At 34.4% G+C, this 24583-nt stretch overlaps 2 protein-coding genes across 2 annotated transcripts in view; one reads left to right on the top strand and one right to left on the bottom strand.

Annotated features, from left to right (window-relative positions):
- The first annotated feature begins 1066 nt into the window (after positions 1–1066).
- Positions 1067–17111, top strand: LOC126974832 (zinc carboxypeptidase-like). Its single transcript, XM_050822501.1, has 9 exons — positions 1067–1216; positions 3114–3244; positions 4550–4625; positions 8446–8611; positions 11183–11343; positions 13502–13589; positions 14466–14668; positions 15232–15319; positions 16782–17111. Exons 1-9 carry the CDS (start codon positions 1067–1069, stop codon positions 16964–16966), a joined length of 1248 nt encoding a protein of 415 aa, XP_050678458.1. The 3' UTR covers positions 16967–17111.
- A 3350-nt stretch (positions 17112–20461) lies between these two features.
- Positions 20462–24583, bottom strand: part of LOC126974855 (integrin alpha-8-like) — a 44331-nt gene continuing 40209 nt past the window's right edge. Inside the window, exon 26 of the mRNA XM_050822525.1 lies at positions 20462–21398. Coding sequence (XP_050678482.1) covers positions 21285–21398 — 114 coding nt within the window. The 3' untranslated portion in view covers positions 20462–21284. The remainder of the gene's footprint in view (positions 21399–24583) is intronic.

Here is a 24583-nt window from a genome sequence, read left to right as displayed (position 1 = left end):
TCTTCCTCGCACTACGAAGCTGTGGAATGAGCTTCCTTGTGCGGTGTTTCCGGGACGATAGGACATGGGTACCTTCAAGGAAAGCGCGTACACCTTCCTTAAAGGGCGGCAACGCTCCTGTGATTCCTCTGGTGTTGCAAGAGAGTGTGGGCGGCGGTGATCACTTAACACCAGGTGACCCGTAAGCTCGTTTGTCCTCCTATTCCATAAAAAAAAAGATTCTGACCATGTGACTGGCTTTGCACCGTCATATATATGACACCTTGTACAGTGACTGAATTACAAAAGGGTATTCGAAACATTTTTTGTTTTATGAAAATAAGGCATGAGCAGGACGTTCAGCTGATGGTAATTAATACGTCCACATAGACATACATAGTAGTTAATACGTCCATTACAAAGCAGTGCCAGGATTCTGGAAAAACCCCAAAAATTCTGAGTGGCACTACAATTGCGCTCGTCACCTTGAGACATAAGATGTTAAGTCTCATTTTCCCAGTAATTTCACTAGCTACGGCGCCCTTCAGACCGAAACACAATAATGATTACACATTACTGCTTCACGGCAGAAAAAGGCGTGGCTATGATATTCACCTAACCAGGATCCTGTGCAAAAAAGCCGCCCACTGGTAATAAGCCCATGGTAGAGTGGACTTGTGAAATGTGTGTGTGAAAAAGTGAAATGGACATTTCTTTAATCATTCAGGTACAATTTGTACACTCATAAAAGTCACCGTTCCGTTGTGGTACCCATAATATAGTGTCTTACACAAAGGAGCCTCCCACTGGTAAAACGTTTTATAATTTGTTATAAACCATTCCTCTTTTGTGTTAAAATAATGAAATTCATTGTTTAAATACGTGTTCATAGGGTTTGATTCAAGAATTGAACGCACTAAGGTAGAATTTGTGCCAAAGATAATATTTTTTTCATATGAAATCCTATACAACAATATGTTAATGTATATTATCGCTTTCAGTATACTCCATCTTAAAATCTATTGAGTGCGATGCATAAACTTATAAATACTTGAGTTCTAGACGAAACCTAGGATTCTCACTCGAAATGTATATTGTGTTTGTTTATTATTTAGTAAGTATAACATGTTACTGCCAAGGAGAAGTATATAAGGATTATAAAGGCTATAAATATTTTGAGATTGGAGGCAACCAGAAGAATGTCGAAAGAGTCATAAAACATCTATCCAAAAACGATGTGAGTATTCATATAATCTAAATTTGAGGGTTATTTACGACGAACCCTATAGCCCAGTTGCTAGTGACCCTGCCTACTGAGCTAGAGGTCCAGGGTTCGAATCCTGGTAGGTGCAATTATTTATATGATGAATATGAATGTTTATTGTTCCGAGTCACGGATGTTTTATGTATCTATGTATGTTTAAGTAGTATATTGTATTAAATTTATCGTTGTTTGTATAGTACAGGCTATGCCTAGTATGGGGCTGGATAATTTGTGTAAGAGTTTGTTAATATTAATATTAATATTATATTATTATTATTTGCATTATAATAAGTGATTTAATGTGTATATGAAACTTAAAGACTAGTACTTGGTAGCGAAATACTAAATTAAGAATAAATCTTTGATTAAATGACATTAATAAGAGTAATAATAATTATTGAGGAGATTTTCGGGACCTCCTGGAATAAACATTCTTTACATGCTTAGCCTTATAAGGCTGCAGGTTTTTGCCACAGGCTTTAGCTCAAAATTTATGAACAATGTAGGTTCGTAGCCGCTCCTCTCGGGATACGGCGAAACGCTCTTCCCAAAAAAGCCAACCCTCCGAATGATGCATGATCCGTAAATTGACATGAGATTTCGCTCTTTCAAATCTTTGACTTTGTTATACTTTTTTATGTATAAATATCCTAAATGCCAGAGTATTCTAAGCTTATGGGATATTGGGATACACAGTCAGTAAAGTGTTTAAAAGATGAGAAACTTATTTGTAAAGGTAAGGCGGGAACTCCGCTCTCTTAGTTGATAACATATACAAGATTGTTTGATAATGAAACAAAGGCACTCATAGCGTTGGAAATAAATCGATAGAACAACTATTAACTGTCTACTATCGTCACATATTAATTTAATCTTTAAATTATGTCGTTTCATTGAAAGTAGTGTTCTTGATAAAATTGAATAAAGCAGGGTTTTCACTATCCAAGTACACCCGGAACGAGTGCACTTGGCTGTCTATTCGGACACTACTCGTATCGAATCACATATTTACACTAAATATGTGATTCGAGGGCACTCGAACCAAGTTATTCAATCCGATCTGATTTAATCATCAGTTTCGTTAAAGTATTTGCTTTTTGTAAATTTAGTTAAACAATAATCTCATGCTTAAATGTAATAAAACTAAAATTATCTTGATCATCTACTTATATTTGAGTCTTTTACTTTTATTATTAAGTACTTAAACCGTCAATCTATTTGGTAACACTGTTTTGACAATGTATAATGTAACCTCGTGTGTAACCTCGTCTAATGTAACCGTATCAATAAATAAATTTAAATGTTTCATTAAAAAATACCTCTGTCGCAAATCCTACTACTCCATAGCTGAATATCTATGTGATACAACAGCCTGGGACTAGATTATGATTATTTTAAAGCAAATCAATCACAGTAAAAAAAACATATTTTATTAAAAAGAACGCTAAAAAAGAATGCTGGGAGAGTTTCTTGCGCCGCTCCATCTCTCTCGGAGCGCCATTTCTTTCCGAAGGGGTAGTAGTATCTACTCGTAGTATATTAGAAATGACGTCATAAATAATTCTAAGGGAATCAATTTTGAGGAAATAATCCCTTTTATGATTTTTATGCCATTTAAATCAGTTGTTGTCATATGGATTGTGTAAGAACACAAACCCTACTTCAGTAAATCAGGACAAGAGTTAACTCGTATACGATCGAGTGCACACACTTGATCCGACTTCACTCGCACAGTGAAAACCCCGCTTACATGTGAAACCCTCGGCACTCCAGTTATTTTGTCACTCATCCGCGTTTTGAATATTATTTTTATTATTTGTGTAAACAAAAGTAGAAATGAAAGAGAAATAATAAAACCGAGATTTTTCAGGAATCATTAATACACTGGGGAAGCGTAAACTCTTCCCAGATAATCCTAGCGCCTCATTTAATATCAGTTTTCAAAGATGCTGTTGCTAAGGAAAATTTACAAACAGTGATACTTCATAATGATGTCTCAGAGTAAGTAATAATTATACTTTTTCTTTAAAAACAAAAGGAATACATAAAATATCTATCAAAGAATCTGATTTGTACTATACTAATTGAATTTATCATCACTGTAACACTAAAGTAACAGGTTTAAGTTGGTTCCTAAAATTTTCTGACATTTGCGTCATTCGTTATTATTTGGTTTCTTCGTCCATTATTAGGGTCATTACAGGCAAAGGGTTCAAAGCCATACAGCCGTATACATTATTTAATAATTAATTGTCAAAGCCATCTTTGCAAGATTTCTACAAAACTGTTTTTTCTAATAACATAGAATAGGACGAGGAATAAATCATTTTAATGATTTTTGTTGCGTTAGGCCAAAGAAGTATAACTTCTATCTATTTATTTATCTATTTTTACACTTTACACTTACACTTTTTTTTAGTAAAGTGTTTGTGAATAATAGTATCATTTTTTTTTCATTATCTCTTCGTCTATGCCTCTTGGTATAAAGAGCATAATAATAAATCATAAAATTGTCTTGTTGATACAGTAACTTTAAACGTAGGGTTTATTAAAGAAACCCCTGTGATAGTGGCATGCTAATAAATCTTTTCTTTAATTTTTATTCTAGACATTTTTTTCACAAAATGTTTTACTGTGACTTCTGTTTATATACAAGCATACATTGTTGCAGACATATGTAAAACTAACATACTTTGTATGTTAGTTTTATATATGTTTCACATTTATCAAAATTTTACATACTCATACACCAAAAATCTGGGTCTCTATTTAAGGGACCCTTTTTTTTGATCCGATTTCATTTCAGTGGGAGGCTGCTTTGCACATCATGCCGGCTAGATTATGGGTACCACAGAGGCGCCTATTTCTGCGGTGAAGTACAAAGTTAGCTAGTGTAATTACTGGGCAGATGATAGTTAACATCTTATATTGTCTCAAGGTGATGAGCGCAATTGTACTGCCGCTCAGAGTTTTTGGGTTTTTCAAGAATCCTGAGGGGTACTGCATTGTAATGAGTAGGGCGTATCAATTACCATCACTTGAACGTCCTGCTCGTCTCGTCCTTTTCTGTCATCAAAAAAAAACCAGTAATTTCGCGCATACTTGTCCATAGGGAACATGGGGAAGGAAGGAATTAAACCAAGAAAACACTCTTATTAGAGCATCAGAACCCACCACAGAAATATAATTTAAATTTTATGTCAGTGATGTTGTGCCGGTAGCTTTGTCATCGTAAACTGAAGATTTTATTGTGTATGTTATAAGACGATCCCATTTAAAAACCTTTATAATTTTTTTCTTTTGTAGAATTATTAGTATGGAGAAGGATAAATCGAGGCATAATACCAAATTTTCATGGGATAACTATTACGACATAAATGAGGTATGAGACGAATATTTGTTATACACACATCATCGTCATTATCAGCCGGAAGACTGCTGGACAAAGGCCTCCCCCAAAATTTCCACGACTTTTGCGTCCTGCGCTGCCTTCATCCAACGTATTTCAACGGTCTTGACCAGATAGTCGGTCCATCTTATGGGGGGGCCTACCAACACTGCGTCCTCCGGTAAGTGGTCGCCATTCGAGGACTTTATTGGCTTGAAGGTTCTGTATCATAATACGAGTTAGTAAGTCTTTTGTAAGGCGATGTTAATGCTCACAGGAAATTTACAAAATATATGCTACGAATTTCAAAAGATTTTTTTTAAACGTATTTTGGTGAAGGTTAATATAACATAAGCGACGTTCTAATTGATTCCACTGATTAGCATTGGAGGAACCGCCTTCAGGCGATCTAATTAATAAATTTTATTGTAATTAAATCATCTTCATTATCAGCCGGAAAACGCGGTCCATTGGTGGACAACGGCCTCTCCCAAAGATTTCCACGACGACCGGTCCTGTGCTGCCCTCATACAACGTTTTTCGGCGATCTTAACGACATCGTCGGTCCCTCTTGTGGGGGCCTATCAACAATGCGTTTTCCGGTACGTGGTTGCCATTCGAGGACTTTACTGCCCCAACGGCCATCTGTCCGTCGAACTATTTGCCCTGTACACTGTCACTTCAGTTTCGCAATCATTTGCGCTATGTCGGTGACTTTGGTTCTCCTAAGGATCACCTCATTTCTGATCCGATCTCACAGGGAAACTCCGAGCATAGCCCTCTGCCCTCTGAGCGACCATGACCTCTCATACACACATAATTTGATTTTATTGGCCTGTTGACAGGTATTATATATTGAAATATTGTCATCAGACTTTTTTATTTAAAATTATAGGGGTACACACGCAAGAAGATAAATTATTATATAAATAAAATGAAGTATATGATTGTTATTTCAAAAAAAAAATTATACCGCATAATTTAGTCTGAAGTATGATACAATACAACATAAATTCCATACCAAAAATATTCTATATCATATGAACAATTCCAACATTGAATGGAGGAGGTACTATCAAAATTTAGCAAAACCAGCAAGTCAATTATAGTGAGTGGAGATTTTAATATAAACTTGCTTGAACCTTCGGCCAATTGTACTAGCCTTAAAAATTTATTTCAAAGTTTTAATTTGTTCAATGTATTTTGGGAACCTACTAGAATCACTTCTACAACAGCAACCTGTTTAGATAATATTTTTACAGATGTTACTATTACTAGTAAACTCATAATTAATAATCTTCAGTCCGACCATAGTGGGCAACTTATAAAAGTAAATACAAGATTGGACAATGTCAGACCAAAAAAGGTGACGATTATACCACGTGACGATTATTACGGGTAGCCGTCTTGAGAGGTTTAGAAATAATTTGGTAAAACCGATACCATTTTTACACTGTGGTGAAACTGCTAATTTTCACTATAACTTAGTCTTCAATTCCTTCTGTGAGGAATTTGACAGTATTTTTACTCCAGTAACGGTGACAGTAAACAACAAACATTCTTTTAATGATTGGGCAACAATGGGTATCCACAAAAGTCGTAAACGCTTATATAGTGAAGAATTTAAAATATATGTAAAAAAAATACTCCAAGCTCTTTAAAGTAGTTTGTCATGAAGCAAAAACTCGTTTCATTGCAGATAAAATTAAAAACAGTAATAATAAAGTAAAAGCGACTTGGAGTGTAATTAACAATGAAACTGGTAGATCGAATTGCCGTAACACCTCTATCTGTTTAAATATTAATAATCGCGTTATAAATTCGGAAATAGAAATTGCAAATGAATTTGATAAATACTTCTCCGAAATCCCGATTGTCACGACCAAAGACCTTAACTCTTCGCCAAAAGCAGCATATCATATGCTTAAATTACACGTACCAGTATCTTCCACTGATTTGAAATTGAAGTATGTTACAGGTAGCGATATAATAAAAATCTTCAAATTAATAAACCTAAAAAATACAAAAGACCTATGGGGCCATTCGACTAATATTGTTAGATACATACTTGACATTATAGCACCTGAATTAGCAATAATATTTAATGAATGCATAGATGAGGGTGTGTTCGCTGACCTCATGAAATACAGCAAAGTTATACCTTTGTTGAAATCGGGCAGTTCTTTTGACCCTGCTAATTTCAGAACTATTTCAGTGCTGCCTGTTTTTAGTAAAATTTTTGAAAAACTTTTGCTTCAACAGCTACAAATGCATTTTTGTAAATTAATGAACAAAAATCAGTTTGGTTTCACTAGGCGCTTGTCAACAATTGATGCGGGTACTAGACTCATTGAGCACATCTTTGACGCCTGGGAAGAGTCACAGGATGCATTGGGCATTTTTTGTGATTTGTCAAAAGCATTTGACTGCGTCCACCATGAAAATTTACTCCTAAAACTAAAACATAATGGAGTGAAAAATAGAGCCCTAAATCTGTTAAAATCATATTTAAGCGAAAGAGTTCAGATAGTCGATGTAAATGGCAAATGGTCTTCGGGTAAACCTGTGGGAATAGGTGTTCCACAGGGTTCTATTCTCAGTCCTTTATTGTTTCATATATATATTAACGATCTACCGTTTGTGGTAGATGATAGCCATGAGATTGTATTGTTTGCTGATGATACTTCACTTATTTTTAAAGTGAAGCGACGTGCGGATATTGATCACGAGGTAAGCAATGCACTCTCAAAGATAGTGCGTTGGTTTGAGACGAATAATCTGCACTTAAACAGTAAAAAAACAAAGTGTTTACGGTTCATTACACCAAACACAGCGGAGGTACAAACCAACGTACTTAGACACTACGGTCTTCTTGGGTATCACGTTAGATAAAAGGCTTCAGTGGGGTCCACATATTACCCATCTACAAGATAGACTCAGCTCTGCGGCATATGCAGTTAGAAAGATTAGAAAGTACACGAATGTTGCGACCGCTAGATTAGTGTACTTTAGTTATTTTCACAACATCATGACGTACGGTATATTACTATGGGGTCATGCTGCTGACATTGATATAGTGTTTGCACTGCAAAAGAGAGCTGTTCGTGCTATATATCAGCTTGGTTATAGACAGTTTCTCAAAGAAAAATTTAAAGAATTAAATATTATGACTGTTCATTGTCAGTACATTTATGAAAATTTAATAATGTTCACAAAAATCGTCACCTTTTTGCTCTTAATAGTGATTTTCATTATTATAACACTAGAAATAAGGGATTGCTTGTAACTAATTCTAGTAGGCTTCATAAGATACATAATAGCTTTAAGGGTAAATGTATACACTTCTACAATAAAGTCCCAGCCACTGTTCAGGCATTATATATAAATAAATTTTAATGTTTTATTAAACTGCTTTATTAAATTGCACTGCTGAATATCTAAATGATCGGACAGCCTGGGACTAGATTGTGATTATTTTATAGCGATAGAAATGACTGTACAATATTGTATATTTTTATTGAAAAGAGCGCAAAAAAAAGAATGCTGGGAGAGTTTCTTGCGCCGCTTCTTCTCTCTCAGAGCTCCATTTGTTTCCGAAGCGGTAGTAGGATCTAGTAGTATAAGAAATGACATCAAAAAGAGCTCTAAAGGAATCAATTTTGAGAAAATAAATGCCTTTTAATGGTCTACAGCTAACGCGTCAGGGTGTCGAATTTGCGTGACGTGAAAATTCACACTGATAAGTTTTCTCCAACAAGGCCAAAAGAATTATCACGTCAATAATAAAAAAATCATATTTTTTTTGTATCTATAGATATACAAATATCTGAACGAAACAAGAACATCTTACAGCAAGTGGACAGAATTAATCATAGGTGGGGAAAGCTATGAAGGACGAAAGATTCTCGGTCTACGTATCAATACGCCATATGAACAAGGACAGAGAGAGACGGGCAAACCTGTCTTTTTCATTGAGGCCGGTATGTTGAATAATGAACTATTAATTATTTTAAATTATTTTTAACACTGATATAACTTTATATCTTGTTGATATATAAGAATATTGATGACTGATATAAAAAAAAGTAATATTTTATTTTCATTTAAATATTTCTTCAATTGACGTGGAGAAACATGGGGAAGGGTATTTGTTTTGTAACACTCATTCATGCAAAGTAAATACTTTTTGGCAAATATACCCTTAATAAACCCTAATAGATGTACCCTTTAATTTTTTAATGGGTACATCAAATAACGTACATTTTTATGGTTGAAGCCAACAGGCAAACAGCGATTGACATATCAGTCTGCAGTAACAGCTGTCCTTCCATCTTCTAGCACAACTGTCGCGAAATGACTTTTGAATGAGGCAATCATCTTTTTTCCTCGACTTCTTCCTTTCTTTACCTTAGTTGGCCGATCCTCGAAAGAAAACACCCACTGAGCTGATTGTCTTTTTGTTTCGGGTTCATAGCAATATATCCTTTCAGCTTTCAAATCCAAATGTTCGTGTAATATTTTTTGAACTTGACTCATTCCAATGCCTAGTCTTGCCCATATCTGCTGATAGGTCACTCTCTTATCTTCCTCGACCATGGGTCGCACAGAACTGATGTTATCTTTAGTAGTCGCTGTTAAAGGACGTCCCTCATGAGGATCATCATTGAGATTGCTACGTGCACGCTTAAACTCGTTAAACCAATTGTAAATAGTTGAAATAACAAGATGGGGCTTCATTAAGAAATGCTAATCTCAGCCTATCATAGCATTGTTGAGTTTTTTGAGTAAGCTCACAACGAAAGTCATAATAAATCATTGACCGAAAAATTTCTCGCATTAGGTTCATTTTCACGTGTAACAAGAGTTTTACATTTGCCGCCAATTCACAAAAACAAATGACAAATGAATGCAATATACTACATTAGGTTACCAAAGCGTTCTTAAATTGAAATTAAAAAAAAGTTTTCATTAGCAATGTTTCTAACTGGCCAGTTCTAAATATTTTCATTGTTACCCACGTAGGCCGCCTACAGCAATAATAAATAATTAGATAGATACTTTAGTATTAATATTTAATATTAATTAGTAATATTACTATTACCTACCTAGTACTTCTAACAATCCTTTTTTTATGAAAATAAGGGACGAGACGAGCAGGACGTTCAGCTGATGGTAATTGATACGCCCTACCCATTACAATGCAGTGCCGCTCAGGATTCTTGAAAATCCTAAAAATTCAGAGCGGCACTACAATTGCACTCGTCACTTTAAGTCATCAGATGTTAATTCTCATTTGCCCAGTAATTTCACTAGCTACGGCGCCCTTCAGACCGTAACACAGTAATGTTTATACATTACTGCTTCACGGCCGAAATAGGCGCCGTTGGGATACCCATAATCTAGCCGGCTTCCTGTGGAAAGGGGCCTCCCACAGGTATAATTACCCTTACCATAATATTATAAATGTGAATGTAAATTGGTTTGTTAGGCTTTCACGCCTAAACCACAGCAAAGATTTTGATGAAATTAAGTACATAGATAGACTAGAACTTGGAAAAGGACATATTATGCTACCTTTTATCGCGAATGACACTACGAAATTTTGTATGAAGCCAATTGATAAGATATAAATAAATATTTGTTGTAGCGTTTTGAAAACTTCGACCTGTGTGCGGTTGATAGCTAGGAAATCGATTTTGATTATATTTGGTAAATTGGTCGCGGGTAAAAGCTAGTAAATAACGATAAGGAACAATAAAGCTATATTATACTAGGAAAGTCTGCCATCTGCCAGTGTTTGTCCACCTACTACGATAACAGCTGGTGGTTAGTGTCACCAATTGAGCAATATCCGCACAATACACGCCAATCCCAAAATCCCCACTCAGCTATTTAGCAAAAGCCTCTTCAGATATTGATCTAAACTCTTCGCCATACGACCTTACGGAAACGACTATCGGGACAATTATTGTTAAATCAACATTAAATTACTAAAAGGTATTTTTAAACAAATATAATAAACATTTATTACTCGCAATATGTAGTAAGTTTAATTAAAATAGTCGCGAACGAGAGATTAGCAGAGAACGTCATCGTCTTTACAGAAGCTGTTATGTGTGAGTATGTGTGAAATTGTATAGTGTAAATAAAGTGTTTAGTGTGTGTGTGTACAAGTAAAGATGATTATAACTTTCTTCCACATACCAGATTGCTATGGAATGAGCTTGCTTGTGCGGTGTTTCCAGGTCGATACGGCATGGATACCTTGAAGAAAAGCGGGTACCGTCCTTAAAGGCCGGCAACGCTCCTGTGATTCCTCTGGTGTTAAAAGATAATGTGGGCCTCGGTGATCACTTAACACCAGGTGACCCGTACGCTCGTTTGTCCTCCTTTTCCATAAAATAATAAATAAAATTATATGAAGAAATCGATATTTATTTGAGATTATAGTAATATTGGTGAAATAATTAACAAATATGTTTTAATTGGCGTGGAATCGCTTCAAACCCTTATCAATTTATTTTTAACGCTACATTTGTAACAATTGTCAGGGATCCACGCCCGCGAGTGGATCGCGCCCGCCGTCGCGACGTACTTCATCAATCAACTTCTGACCAGCGACAAACCCGACGTGGCAAGACTGAGGGATCAGTTTGACTGGCGGATCTTCCCGACCGTTAATCCTGATGGATATCATTACACCCATATTGCAGTGAGATTAATATTGATTGATTACTTGATAACACTAAGGAGACATGATCTTAGTAACAACTAGCTTCTGTTTGCGGCTTTGTTTGCATTGAATCGTATCCTCTTCCTGGGGAACTCTAAAAGATTCCGTGATAAAATGTACCTTATTTCCTTTCTATAAGGCCACTTAATAACGTAGCGTTACAAAGAAATAACTCACATATATTGTATAGTTATATATATTTTTTATGAAAAGAAGTGACGATACGAGCAGGACATCAGCTGATGGTAATTGATATGCCTGCCCATTACAATGCAGTGCCATCCAGGATCTTTTAAAAACCCAAAAATTCTGAGCGGCACTACAATTGCGCTCGTCATCTTGAGACATAAGATGTTGAGTCTCATTTTCCCAGTAATTTCACTAGCTACGGCGCCCTTCAGACCGAAATACGTTTTTGACCTATAAAAATGCAGACCAAGCCTTCTCATTTAATATAAATATACTGATACTTGTATTATCATTAATATCCGGACGACCGAGCCTTGCTTGGATTAAGAGTGTACAAAACTTGAACAAAAAAAAATTAATAGGACATGTGGATTCAAACCGTCGTCTTCTGCTTTCCGGATCACCCAATGTCCCATCTGAGCCATTGTAGTCATGTGTATAGTTGCAAAATGTAACTTTGTATTTTAATGTTATGTTTGTAGCAGTTTCTCATTAAAACACGGATAAAACTACATTTAATACAACAAAACTACTAGATGGATTTCTCGCCCCCGAAACTACCTGTATACTAAATTTCAGCCGTTTCCGAGATTCCGATTATATATATGTATATATATAGAATTGCTCGTTTAAAGATATAATATAAGTCTCAATAATTCATCAAGTTAATTTCTTCGTTCGAATATTGGTGGTATTAACACCAAAAATGATCAAAAATGCATTTTCCTCGACACGGCATACCCATTTCCTAAAAGATTTTTAGTATGCCGTCGGAATTTATTCATTTAACATTCCTACAGCCTGCATTTTATTAATCACCGGTTGAAATTCAGCTATTCCATTCTCTGATACAGCCATAAAGCAATAATAAAAAATGGATTACACTTTTATTAACTTTATACTGATGTAATAACATTATACATCTCTTGAGGTTTGCGCTTAAAATCATTTATATTAAATGTAACTCATCAAAAACTATTTAAAATATAATAAATATTAATAAAAATATTGACATAAATAATTTTTCCCCGAACTAGACATAGCATGTACTATGAGTGCAAGGCAACGATATATTTAATGCAATATACTTACTTTAACATACATACATACAAATAAACATCCATTTCCCGGGAACGAAATCCATATTTATTATATAAATGTCTACCGGGATTCGAATCAAGGAGCTCAGTAGGTGGGTCACTAACCACTGTGCTATGAGGGTCGTCAATCCTGGCATAAATGGAGAGAGATTGCAAAAGATTCAGAGCCGATATAAGTATAAGTTAATATTGTAATAATGTTATATATAATAATACAATGAAGGCCTCAATTTGGATAAACTTACAAATAAGCTGAAAATTTAAAATAATAAATTTAATCAGATTCTTGTGAAGTGACTTTGGTACAGTCCAATGCAGCCCTGTTACACTATGATCAATGTGATCTATAATGATAAAATTATCAAGTAATAATCAGATTCTTGCTGATTGCTAAATTCAGAAAAAAATCAATATTTGAAACGCTCAATTAATAGACAGTGTGATAGTGAAAATAGCTTTGTTTTCTAGTAAGAGCCTTAGAAATATCACCAGTAGTTAAGAAGCACTAGCAAATTTAAAGTTGAAAACATCTTTTCTTCAATTTTTATTACATGGTATTTAACGTTTTGCAAAATTTTAAACGCTCAGATTGCAAGTCATATACCAGTCCCTAACATATATTGTTTTAAATCTTCCACTAAACTCATTGCAGAGCATTAGGCCCTCAAAGATTATCATTACCTTAATTTAAGAAAATATTTTTTTTTTTCATATTTTACTGCTCAAACCAATCAAACATCTCAATGATAAAAATCTTGTAAAATACAAGTTGAGTAAGCAAATCCCCAAAGTAACTTGAACCTTGTAATGTTGAATAATCATTATCTTCCAAAAAATTGCTTTAACAGGATAGATTTTGGAGAAAGACTCGTTCAAAGTCAAATAATGGTTGCAGAGGAGCTGATCCTAATCGCAATTGGAATTATAACTGGGGACGTGAGTAAAGAAATCATAATATCATACACTAGCCTACTAGCTGACCCGACAGACATTCTGTTCATAATAAAAATAAACTCTTGCGGGTGGAATTTCGTAAAATCTATTCTTAGCTGACCTCTACTCGGCGAAAGGAATATTCCTACCAAATTTCAAGAGTCTACGCCTTATGGGTCCAGTGATGTCGTGATGAGTTAAAATATAGGTGGAAATGATTTCCATGCATTTTTAGATAATAAAGAAGACTAAATGTTACCTAAGAAAAATAATTTTGGTAACATTATAATTTGTGTTATTTTGATGTCATCATAATACTACTTGCTGCCCGTGACATCGTCCGCGTGGACGCTATAGAGCAACACAAATACAATGCCTGTATATAGCATTACAATATGTTGCCCATAGCCCTAGCCCATTCGTTGTCCCGACATCTTGTTGAATTTGTGCAAAATTTAAATTAATCTATTCAGTTTTTTTTGCGTAAATATTCAATGTTACGATGATTGTTAAATGTACAATGTTCAATTGTTATTTGCAATTGCGTCTTAGGTATACAAATGATTTGAGTTTTCTTTAGTGTTACTTCCGCCAATATTTGTCTTTAAACAATTCAACACGTGTTTCGCCTCTACACGAGGCATCCTCAGGACGTGTTGTCTCGCCAAAATCTGGCACGAGACTCACACTTAACACTAAAGAAAACTCAAATCATTTGTATAATTATGGATTTCGGCAAAGTAACGCCTACTTCAATATTTTTTTTGTGTCTTAGTTGTTTATTTAATTCTTGTACTACCTTTAATAGTAATAGTTATAATGGCCTTAATTCATTCAAAAAATAATAAAAGTGATTATTACTAATTGAAATATTTTCAGAACACTCATCGTCTGACAACCCTTGTGATTACCAGACCTACGCTGGATCTGAGCCATTTTCTGAGGTGGAAACCAGGACATTGGCATCATACATTTCTGGAATAGACAATTTGTTATTCTACGTTTCATTTCATTCTTTTGCAACATTATTACTAGTCCCGTACTCTGATTCGACGGAACACGTGGATAATTATGACGAATTGGTATGTTCTAGCAAAATATGTAGTTCTGAGTTTCATTCCTTTGCTAAAAAGTTATATTTCTATATTTTTTATGGAGCAGTTTGTATCTTGTTGTATTATTCTTTTATGGTAGGAATTACTTATGCGTGAACGTAAAAATGATTATTGATCTGTAGATTTAATGATAGTACGTTAAAATAACAATCAGCCAAAGCGTAGTTTGTAAATTAACTAGAATAATAACTGTTATTAAATTTGAAAACTAAATTTATGAACGATGCGAGTCTCAAACCTGCGACCTCTCGCAGCGCGCTCTTCCAACTGAGCTAACACTTCGAGTTTTCGAAGTTTGCGAATTCTGCTGTCAAATTTAATTTGTGTTATAAATCCCGGAAGTGAGGGTTATCACTTTATAAAAAATAACAAATTGTATAGTAACTGAAATTTATATTGTTCTTGTGAGTAGCTATGAACCATATGACGATTCAAAAATTTATGATGATTTCATAGCACTTGAATTGAAGTTAAATAAAAAAAATGTTTTATAAAAGAAATAAAACAAATTTTTGTGACACTACTTTCAGGTGAGCATCGGTCAAAAAGCTCTGGATTACGGGACCAGGGTTAACAAGGAAAGATATGATGGGCCAGGAACAGCTGCGGAGACATTATGTGAGGCAAATTTATTGAAATATAAAATAAAAATTGAAAGTTCCGCAGATAAAAAAAAAGTTTTCTAAGTTTGCTCTTTTCAGAAAAAATATTTTATAATTACATAAAGAACTAGCTAAAATTGAAAAAAAGTGGAAGTAAATGATATAAAGCTATAACAACCCTAGAAAGCCTAACTCCCTTAACTTCTTAGTTCAAGCACCCATGTTCATCTCATCATAAGTATATGATATATATAATATGCTCCTCGCTTTTTATATGTAAGCTGTCTATCATGAATATTCTTAGTTTGATCAAAATATTTATTAACAATCTGAACCACCACCTTGCAAGCTGCATTTAATGCTGCGTGCCGACTTATGTAACGTAACATGAACGAATTCGCTACCCACAATAATGCAATGTGTTATCATTTTGTATCAAAATCTCATAGTCCGAACGAACACAAGAGGCTTGAAGTTGGCACGGCGTAAAGAAAGACAGAACGTTATGTAACTTAAAATAATAATGTCATCAGTGTGGATGCAGCATCCACACAGTATCAAACATCTTCCTACTCCCGGCATATGCGCTAACAGCATCAATCTGTGTGTAACTCAGTAGCTGTGTCCATACCTTGTTCAGTATTCACATGCGTGTCAACACTCAATTGTTTTGAAGTCTCAGCACACTGGAAGGTATCTAGACTTTGAATTTGTTCCAAAGGTACAAAAAAAAAGTTGCATGATATATTGCACTAAAGCAATTACTATGCAATGTGTTTAAAATTATTCAATAAGCTATCGCTAAAATTAAAAAAAAACCCTACCACAGACACGATTTTCTAGACTCCTGTTAAAATAGTTAATGGAAAAAATTATAATGTTTAGGATTATTTTAACATTAAGTACTTAAACTTTGCATGCTCATTTAAATGAGCCGAGTAGAAGACACTAAAATTAATTTAAAATCTGGAATACTGTATTCGACACACTAAATAAATTTCTTTTCATTTCATGCGGACGGAAAATTCATCGACTTCATGTAACGTTACCTAAGTCTGTACGTGGCTTCAGGCACATTTATAATGTATTCAAAGTAGTTCGTAATCCTGTCAGAATTTAATAATATCTTCTATGTTCTCCTCTCATGATATAAAGAAAATGCAGCCAATTCCCATTTCGTACTACTCGACTAGTGGAGACGTTAGAAGAGGAGGACAAACCATCAGACATACGGATCACCTAATGGTAGGTGATCACCGCAGCCCATATTCTCTTGTAACACCAGAGGAATCACAAGACATTACCTTATAAAAGCTTAAATAAAGGGGTCACCGTAGAGAGACTTCTACGTCTTGACTACTGTCGCTTACAATGTCACAACCAAATAGTTCATTTAAATAGAAAAAACATTTCATTAATATCTGTATTTTAAAAACCATATTTTTAAAGTGTAGTCAAAATTGAAAAAACTATTTCAGATAAAGCATCTGGAGGGAGCATGGACTGGGTTCGCTATAAACTGAATACCAGGCTCGTATACACTTTCGAATTAAGAGGCAGTTCCTTCCACTGGCCAGCATCCAGGATTTGGGAGCAAGGAGAAGAGGTCACCCAACTTATGTTGGGCCTTGCTGATGGTGCTCAAGAATTGGGCTTCTTTTAAGCAAAAATATTATACTAGGTTTAATATTACACACGTGTATGAATTCAAATCTAGCAGAAGATTGTAAGAACAATAGTTGCACCAACGCGAAATATATTAGCAAATCAACAGTTGTACCATTTTTCATTAAATATTGTATAAATAACGTTTAATATGTTTTTTTTTATATTTCCATCTGTACTATAAACTTAAATATTAGAAGATTTCCAAAAAAAAATCAATTATTGATCGTATATGAGTTATCTTTGAAACTTAACCTGCTTTAAATATATGAAAGTAAAGATATATAAGATATTATTTGAGTCTCAGAGCGACGGGCGCAGTGTGGAGTATCTCCAACTCCGATCATAATGTGAAGCTTCTCAGATGAAGCTCAACTTCGGTGGTCAGTCTGATAGCGTCAAATGACGCGTAATTCAAATTGTTTTACAGACTTTTTCTTTTAGTAATTTGTAACGTACCTACATAAATTACCCTACCTACCTACTGTACCTACGTAATGAGCCCTTCTCACGGCTAACTTAAATTGTCAGTGAATACAAAAAATGTTTATTATAAATTATTTATCTACACCCATGCTTTAAATCCTCTATTAAAGATTCTGAACCAGTTAGCATAAGCTAAGACTATAACAGTAAGCATAACAATAATACCAACATTAAAATACCCAATATCGTAATAACCATTATATCATCCAATCGAGTGTTGTAATGTTGTAATGAATTTCATAACAACACTCCTTGGTTTTTTTTTCGATCCCTTCATGCGCATAGAGTATCAACAAACAGCCATGGTTATGGTTTGTAAAAAAAAAGAACATTTTCGTTTACGTGCGTTCCACACTACCAGAACGTGGCGCGCCGTAAAAAAAAGGTAGGTAATTCGAAACCCATTTTTCTTGGAAAAATGAGCGATTGAAGTTTTCACAGCACACCGCCGGATATTTTAAACGCTGCAAAAGAACATAATATTCTAGTGAATTTTAATAATTGCACAATACAAAATGTAAATTACTACTAAAATAAATAATTAAGTATTTCATTAACACTTAGTTTATTTGTATAAAATCAGTAATAGATGATATTAAGTTACTACTAGGAATGTTAGCAGTAAGCTGTTTCAGAATCTTTTAGAAGATTCATATTATGGGTGTAGACAAAGTCTTGTATGCAACTGTTGATAATTAGGTATTAAAACACTCATGTGATACTATTATCACACTCGGCCTCGCCTCGTATGATTAACCCACATTCGTGTTTTAATACCCCTTATTACACATTATTACGGAATAAAATTTGAGAATACTAAGTTTGTGTAATAAATACAGGCGAAGTGTAATTCGCGGAGAAATGCTATTATATCATAAACAAACAATATTATGAAGAAAGGCGTAAGCTTCTACATTGTCAGGAATACACACATTAATATATACATTTCATGTAACATCTTTTGTTCACAACTCATTACTAAACCTCTTAAGGGACGGAGAACAGATGCTTTTGACATGTAGAATTCATTATATTATGTACATAATTGTGCTAATTCAAATCAATATTAATTTAGTAAAATAAATTAGGTCCCTGTTTAAACCAAAGACTAAGAATATATTAACGTACAAACCAATTTTAACAGAATGTCCATTAGCTAGTTTAGTATTCAAAATACTAAGCAGCTAATTCCAAGTGATTGTTTACGACTTGTAAATCAACATCGGTTACACTAACAATAGCTAAAGCCTTCTCTTTTTTTATGAAAATAAGGTACGAGACGAGCAGGACGTTGAGTTGATTTTATTTGATACGCTCTACCCTTCACAATGCAGTACTGCATTCAGCAGGCTGATTCTTGAAAAACCCAAAAACTCTGAGCGGCACTACAATTGCGCTCGTCACCTTGAGACATAAGATGTTAAGTCTCATTTGACCAGTAATTTCACTAGCTACGGCGCCCTTCACACCGAAACACAGTAATGTTTACACATTACTGCTTCACAGCAGAAATAGGCACCGCAACCGATGTTTGTAAACTACCATAGAAATAGTTATACGACTACTTCGGACCGTGTTTTCACGGGAACGGATCGGACGTAATCCGAAAGCGCTCTAAGTCTATAGTTAGAACATATCTGACTGAACACAAATATTTATCATTGATTTGACATAGACTATGGCGCATTATATTAAAGAAATATTATTGCATCATCGTCTTTTTTTATATAAGAGGGGGCAAACGGGCAAGAGGCTCACTGGATGGGGAGAGGTGAGGCAACCGCCCATCTACACCCACAACATCAGGTGTCGAGAGATGCGTTGCCGGCCTTTAATGTAGGAGTATGGTCTTTTCTTCCAAAGTCCACGGCGAATGTGGAGAAGGGTGGTTTGAGCCTCCTGCTATGTTTGCCCTGAATCAGCACAGGCTTGCCCCATCAAGAATACGGGGCAGCCTGGGAATCCACTATTAGATACTAATTGTGGATGCCCAGGGACGGAATCTCCAGGACTACATAGCATGGTACCGTCCTGGAGTAGTCTATTTTTAGTCCGTGCTGCCATTAGTAGTGGGGGGGGGGGAGGCCTCCAAAAATTCTGTTCTATATAGAACAGACTATGTAGTATACACCAATCAAATTAAATAAATATGGAGTATAACAACTCGTGTGTCTTCCTTCTATCGCATTTATCACGTTGAGATTTATCCGAAAAGCAATTTCATTGATTCAAAGGTTGAGGCACATTATTTCGACTGGGTGGTAGTTTTTTTTTACGTTCAACAAGTGATTTTAAATCCTATTTTAAATATAAATATTTGAATTTGGATTCCTGCTAACGAATTCAATCTTCGCACGATACGCCACAAACTAGGATATCATCCTGACCATCTGAATGTTGGAGTGCGGTTTCTTCCTCGTACAACCAAGCTGTGCTATGCTTCCTTCTGTGATGTTTTCGGGACGATACGAGATGGATAACATCAAATAAAGCATGTACATCTTCCAAAAAGCATATTCCTAAAAGGCTCATGTGATTCCTCTAGTTGCAAGAGAATGTGGGTAGCGGTGATCACTTAATATCAGGTACACTCGTTTCAATTTCTCGCGGAATTGGCAATCACTCGAGGTTTTAAGATTTTCCCGATACCAGGCAGGCATTATCCATTGCAACGTCCGACCAATGACAGCTGGCAGTAAGGGAAACGTCCCGATGACGCGATTAAGATTATCCGACGGCGAGCGCCAGATTCATCATTATTAAAAGCGATATAATTACATAAAGACTGCATCTATGGCTATATAAAAAATACATTCACGTAGTTAAAAGTATCAACATGTATTATTAATTTCTTCAAAAATAGGTCGTACACCTTCTGTAAAGGCAGGTAACGCTCCTGTGAATCCTCTAGTGTTGCAAGAATACTATAAATGATTTAAATTGGACTGAATTTACATGCTTCGTCCGTGTAAATTGAAGATATACATAAGTGTAGGAAAAAACTGAATGTCTTGACAAACTTATATTTTTTTTTCTAAATATTAACATTTTTTTCTTACAACTAACACAACATTGCATTATCATAAAGGAGCCCTTTCCACGCTTACATAACAACAATCTGACAGTATAAAGATAAGAGCTACATTATTTATTGACAATTTTTTTTTAAATATCAATAGTGGTGCTAATAGACTGGAAGACTTTATAAATAAATGTTGTAAAATTTATTAAATGTATGTATCGTCAATTAATGAACAATTTACATTATTTGTACATTTAATACATTTTAGTAATGCTAAAATTTTCACGAACATTATCAACGAATGTAAACCAAATTATATAATATAGTTAGGCTGGGTTGTACCAACTAACTGTAGCAATAACAAACATGTTAAAGTAGCGGATAAGCAAAAAATGTGTCGCAACATTTGATCATTTTCAGGCGACGTCATAACTTTAACTATTAATCGTAACCATCCAATATTCACCGGTTAAAGATATTGTTAATGTTAAATAGCAACCTGTCAAAAATAAATATTCGATATTGACTTGATATTTCACTTTTTAATTTTAACTTTTACTATGCCAAGGAATACTATGGGGCAACACATTCCGCAGTATATTTTAAAGTCAGCTTTACCTTAACTATAACAGCTAATATGATTCAACCCAACCTAAGAATTATATATCATATTCAATGACACATAACCCTGTAAGTTATCTGCACACTTAGGTATGCTTTTGTGCGATTGTTGGTTTTCCGAATAAATATTGTGTGAAAATAATAAAGTCAAACATATAATTCCTTTGCTTTAAATATTTTCTCGCGATCATTTTGAATCTACAATCAAAGAAGAACGATCCTCTCCAACTCTATCATCACAGCTGTTATTTTCATCTTGTAACGCCGTACTGTTGCAGAATTCCAAAACTTCTAAATTGCTCTGAAAACCAATATTTAAGATTATTTAATTATCATGATTAACAGTGAGGAAAGTAAGTTCAAATGTATAAGCTGAACATCTTCGCGATTAATAGGCGTCACAAGTGGGAGGAGGCGGTGAGGTGAGGGAAGGGGGTGGTTGCTGGCGATCTCAGTATGTGTGTGCCGACAGGGCCGGCGCGATTAGCACTTTCTGTATTCAATAAAAAATAATTTTGTTTTAATTATTTTCAAATAGGTACGTAAATTAATCTCAAATTTATTTACAGTTACAATTTATAAAAATGTTACTAATAAATCACAGAAGTTTACATTTTGTTTTATAGAATTCGTGTTTATGATACGATAAACAAAATTTATAAATTGAATATATTTTGTTTGTAGAGATGACATCAACATCCCTACATGCATCTCGTGCTAAGCCTGCGTGAATCACACTAGTAGGGAAGATGTTCTACATACTCGAGACCTTGGGCTTCAAATAATTTGCTACCAAATACGAACAAGTAGTGAGGTACAAAATATTATTTTATTCATATGATGAGTCACGTTCATCGGAGTTCGACGAACTTTCATGCACAATTAAACTATTTGGCAGTTATTCTTATGCTTTACTATTTTGCTACTTAAGGTAAGCTAACATAATATATCTTGCTTATCCCTTATTGTTATAAAAAGTCTTATAGGCAGCTTTTTTATCAATTAATCGAATGTATTAACAATCTTTTTGTTTCCCTCACTTCACCTGTAGTAATAAACTAAAAACTAACCTACAGGCGACTCATATTTTCTTCTAACCTACAAGACACAACTAGACTCACAATCTCAAAAAAATTCTGAAGCAACACTCTACCTACGCCTCTATTAGGCCGAGTTTTCGTTTAGGTGTGTTTTTTTTTTTTTTTTTTTTGTTTTTATTATGAAAAATAGAATTACAATTTATTATTATATAACAGGCCAAAAACCACAGAGGTTTGTCCGGCATGTTAGAAGAAATACTATTATCGATTACAATTACAATAAACATTAATTTTAACTTATAAATACACAATTTAATAATATAGGTACAATACAAACGAAAAATTTAATGTAGGTACAACAACAACAGTACTTATTGTCACGGGTGAGTCGCATGGCCTGCCACCGCAATGTATTGAATTTTTGAATGACCGTCTGTTTAGATATATTAATTAGTAAACAATACTCAACTTTATAACGAATAGTTAAGTACTCAATTGCGGATAGCACATCACGCTACGCACTAATCATGGCTTCGACAACGAAAGGCAACTCAAGACATAAAGTTATGACCAATATACAGGTTGTTTAAAAGGAATAACTTTAATTTAGTTTTAATATTTTTTGTATTTATCTTGTTTCTTATTTCAGGATTGATTGTATTAAGTAGGCGGGGTACTAAGTATGCTGTAGTTCTCTCACCGTATACATTTCTGGCTTTCACCGTTTTATAAAATTTATTTGTTTGATTGCGTGTAATGGTTTCATGATTATATTTTTGTATAATGTTCTCATTGAACATTTGTTCTTTTAATATATTGTAGTAAAATTTAGATTGTACTGGTAGCACCTTACAGTGTTTGAATAAATTGAACTCATCATTTTGGTTAGTTTCTTTTATGTTTTTTGAAACAATTTGTTTTAAAATTCTGTTTTGCAACTTTTCGATCTCATTTAAATACGTTTTGTAAGTTCTACCGTACGAACTAATACCATAACTTACTATTGTATCGGCCAATGTGTTATAAAGCAACAGTAAAATTTTATAAGGTAGTTTACTTTTAATTATTTTAATGTTTGCGAGGAAAGCTCTAAGCTTATCACAAACTGAATTTATTTGAGGGTGCCAGTTAAATTTATGGTCTATAATTAATCCAAGATATGTGTGCGTTTTAACGGAGTCAATTGTAGGACAGCTGCAAATACTAGGGTCCAAGTTGTGGTGAAAGCAAATGTGACTATGTGCTTTTACTATTTGGGTAGTATCAATTGTTGATTTTATGTACGGGGATCGAATGTGTATTAGTTTGGTTTTTTTAGCGTTTAGGACAAGTCCGTTGTCATGGCACCATTTATTGATTAAATCGAAGTCGCTTTGAAGTTTATCGAGAGCGTCTTTGACATTCTTTTCACCTATTAACAGACATGTGTCATCTGCATATTGGTATGAGGTGCAATATTTTAAAACACTCGTCATGTCATTAACATAAGCAATGAAATGAAGCGGACCGAGCACTGATCCCTGAGCTGTGCCTTCAGTGACGGGAATCACCTTGCTAGAAGCATTTCCCACCTTTACATAATATGACCTATTTTTGAGGTAATTTCCACACCATTGAAGTAGATGACCTCTTATACCGGAGTCTTCTAATTTGTTTATTAAGCAACCATGATCTAAGGTATCAAAAGCCCTGGAGAAATCGATAAATAGTGCTAGCACATGCTTCCTATTATCCAGATATTGGTTAACAGTATCCGAAAAATCTGATAGAAGGGATGTTGTGCTCTTTTTTGGCTGAAAACCATATTGACTCTTGCATATTATTTTATGTTTAGAATAAAATGACTGCATCAAGGCACTTATGTATTTCTCCACTACCTTATCGATGGCTGATAGTATAGAAATGGGTCGGTAATTACTTACTTTATCTTGTTTACCGTTTTTATATATGGGGCGAATAAAACTTAGCTTTAATTCGTCAGGGTAATTTGCTGTTAGAATGCTGCAATTAATAAGATGTGAGATTGTACTTGATATTTTGCTAGAAATAGATTTCAAATCTTTAATTTTTATGCTGTCAGTACCGGGAGCTTTTGAGTTATTCAAGTTACTGATAATTTTCTCTACTGATTCTTTCCCAGCTTTTCTGAAGTTTAAGCTCACATTAGACTTATTGTTAGTTTTATGTTCTAATAATTTGACGTCACAGGTTGGGAGTATAGATTTTACTGCGTCCTTAAATTCGCATGCAAAGCGATTTGCAATATCCGAGTGTGATTCTTTTGCTGTATTAAATGCATTAGATATAACATCATCAATACTATGCGAAACTCTACCACAAACAGAATTTATTATTCGCCATAATTCCCTGGGATTTTTTGCATTCATATTAATTTTGTTTTGATAGAATTTATTTCGCTCTAGTTCCACTATTTTATTTATTTTAT

Source organism: Leptidea sinapis, chromosome 34, assembly GCF_905404315.1.
Source record: "Leptidea sinapis chromosome 34, ilLepSina1.1, whole genome shotgun sequence".
NCBI lineage: Eukaryota > Metazoa > Arthropoda > Insecta > Lepidoptera > Pieridae > Leptidea > Leptidea sinapis.
This window is presented reverse-complemented; position numbering and strand designations above follow the sequence as displayed.

Excerpts from the sequence above, each read along its gene's own strand:
- LOC126974832 (XM_050822501.1), top strand. The coding sequence starts at position 1,067 with ATGTATATTGTGTTTGTTTATTATTTAGTAAGTATAACATGTTACTGC. Across the intron at positions 1,217-3,113 it reads AACATCTATCCAAAAACGAT|GAATCATTAATACACTGGGG; the intron begins GTGAGTATTCAT and ends GAGATTTTTCAG. Across the intron at positions 15,320-16,781 it reads AACAGCTGCGGAGACATTAT|ATAAAGCATCTGGAGGGAGC; the intron begins GTGAGGCAAATT and ends AAACTATTTCAG.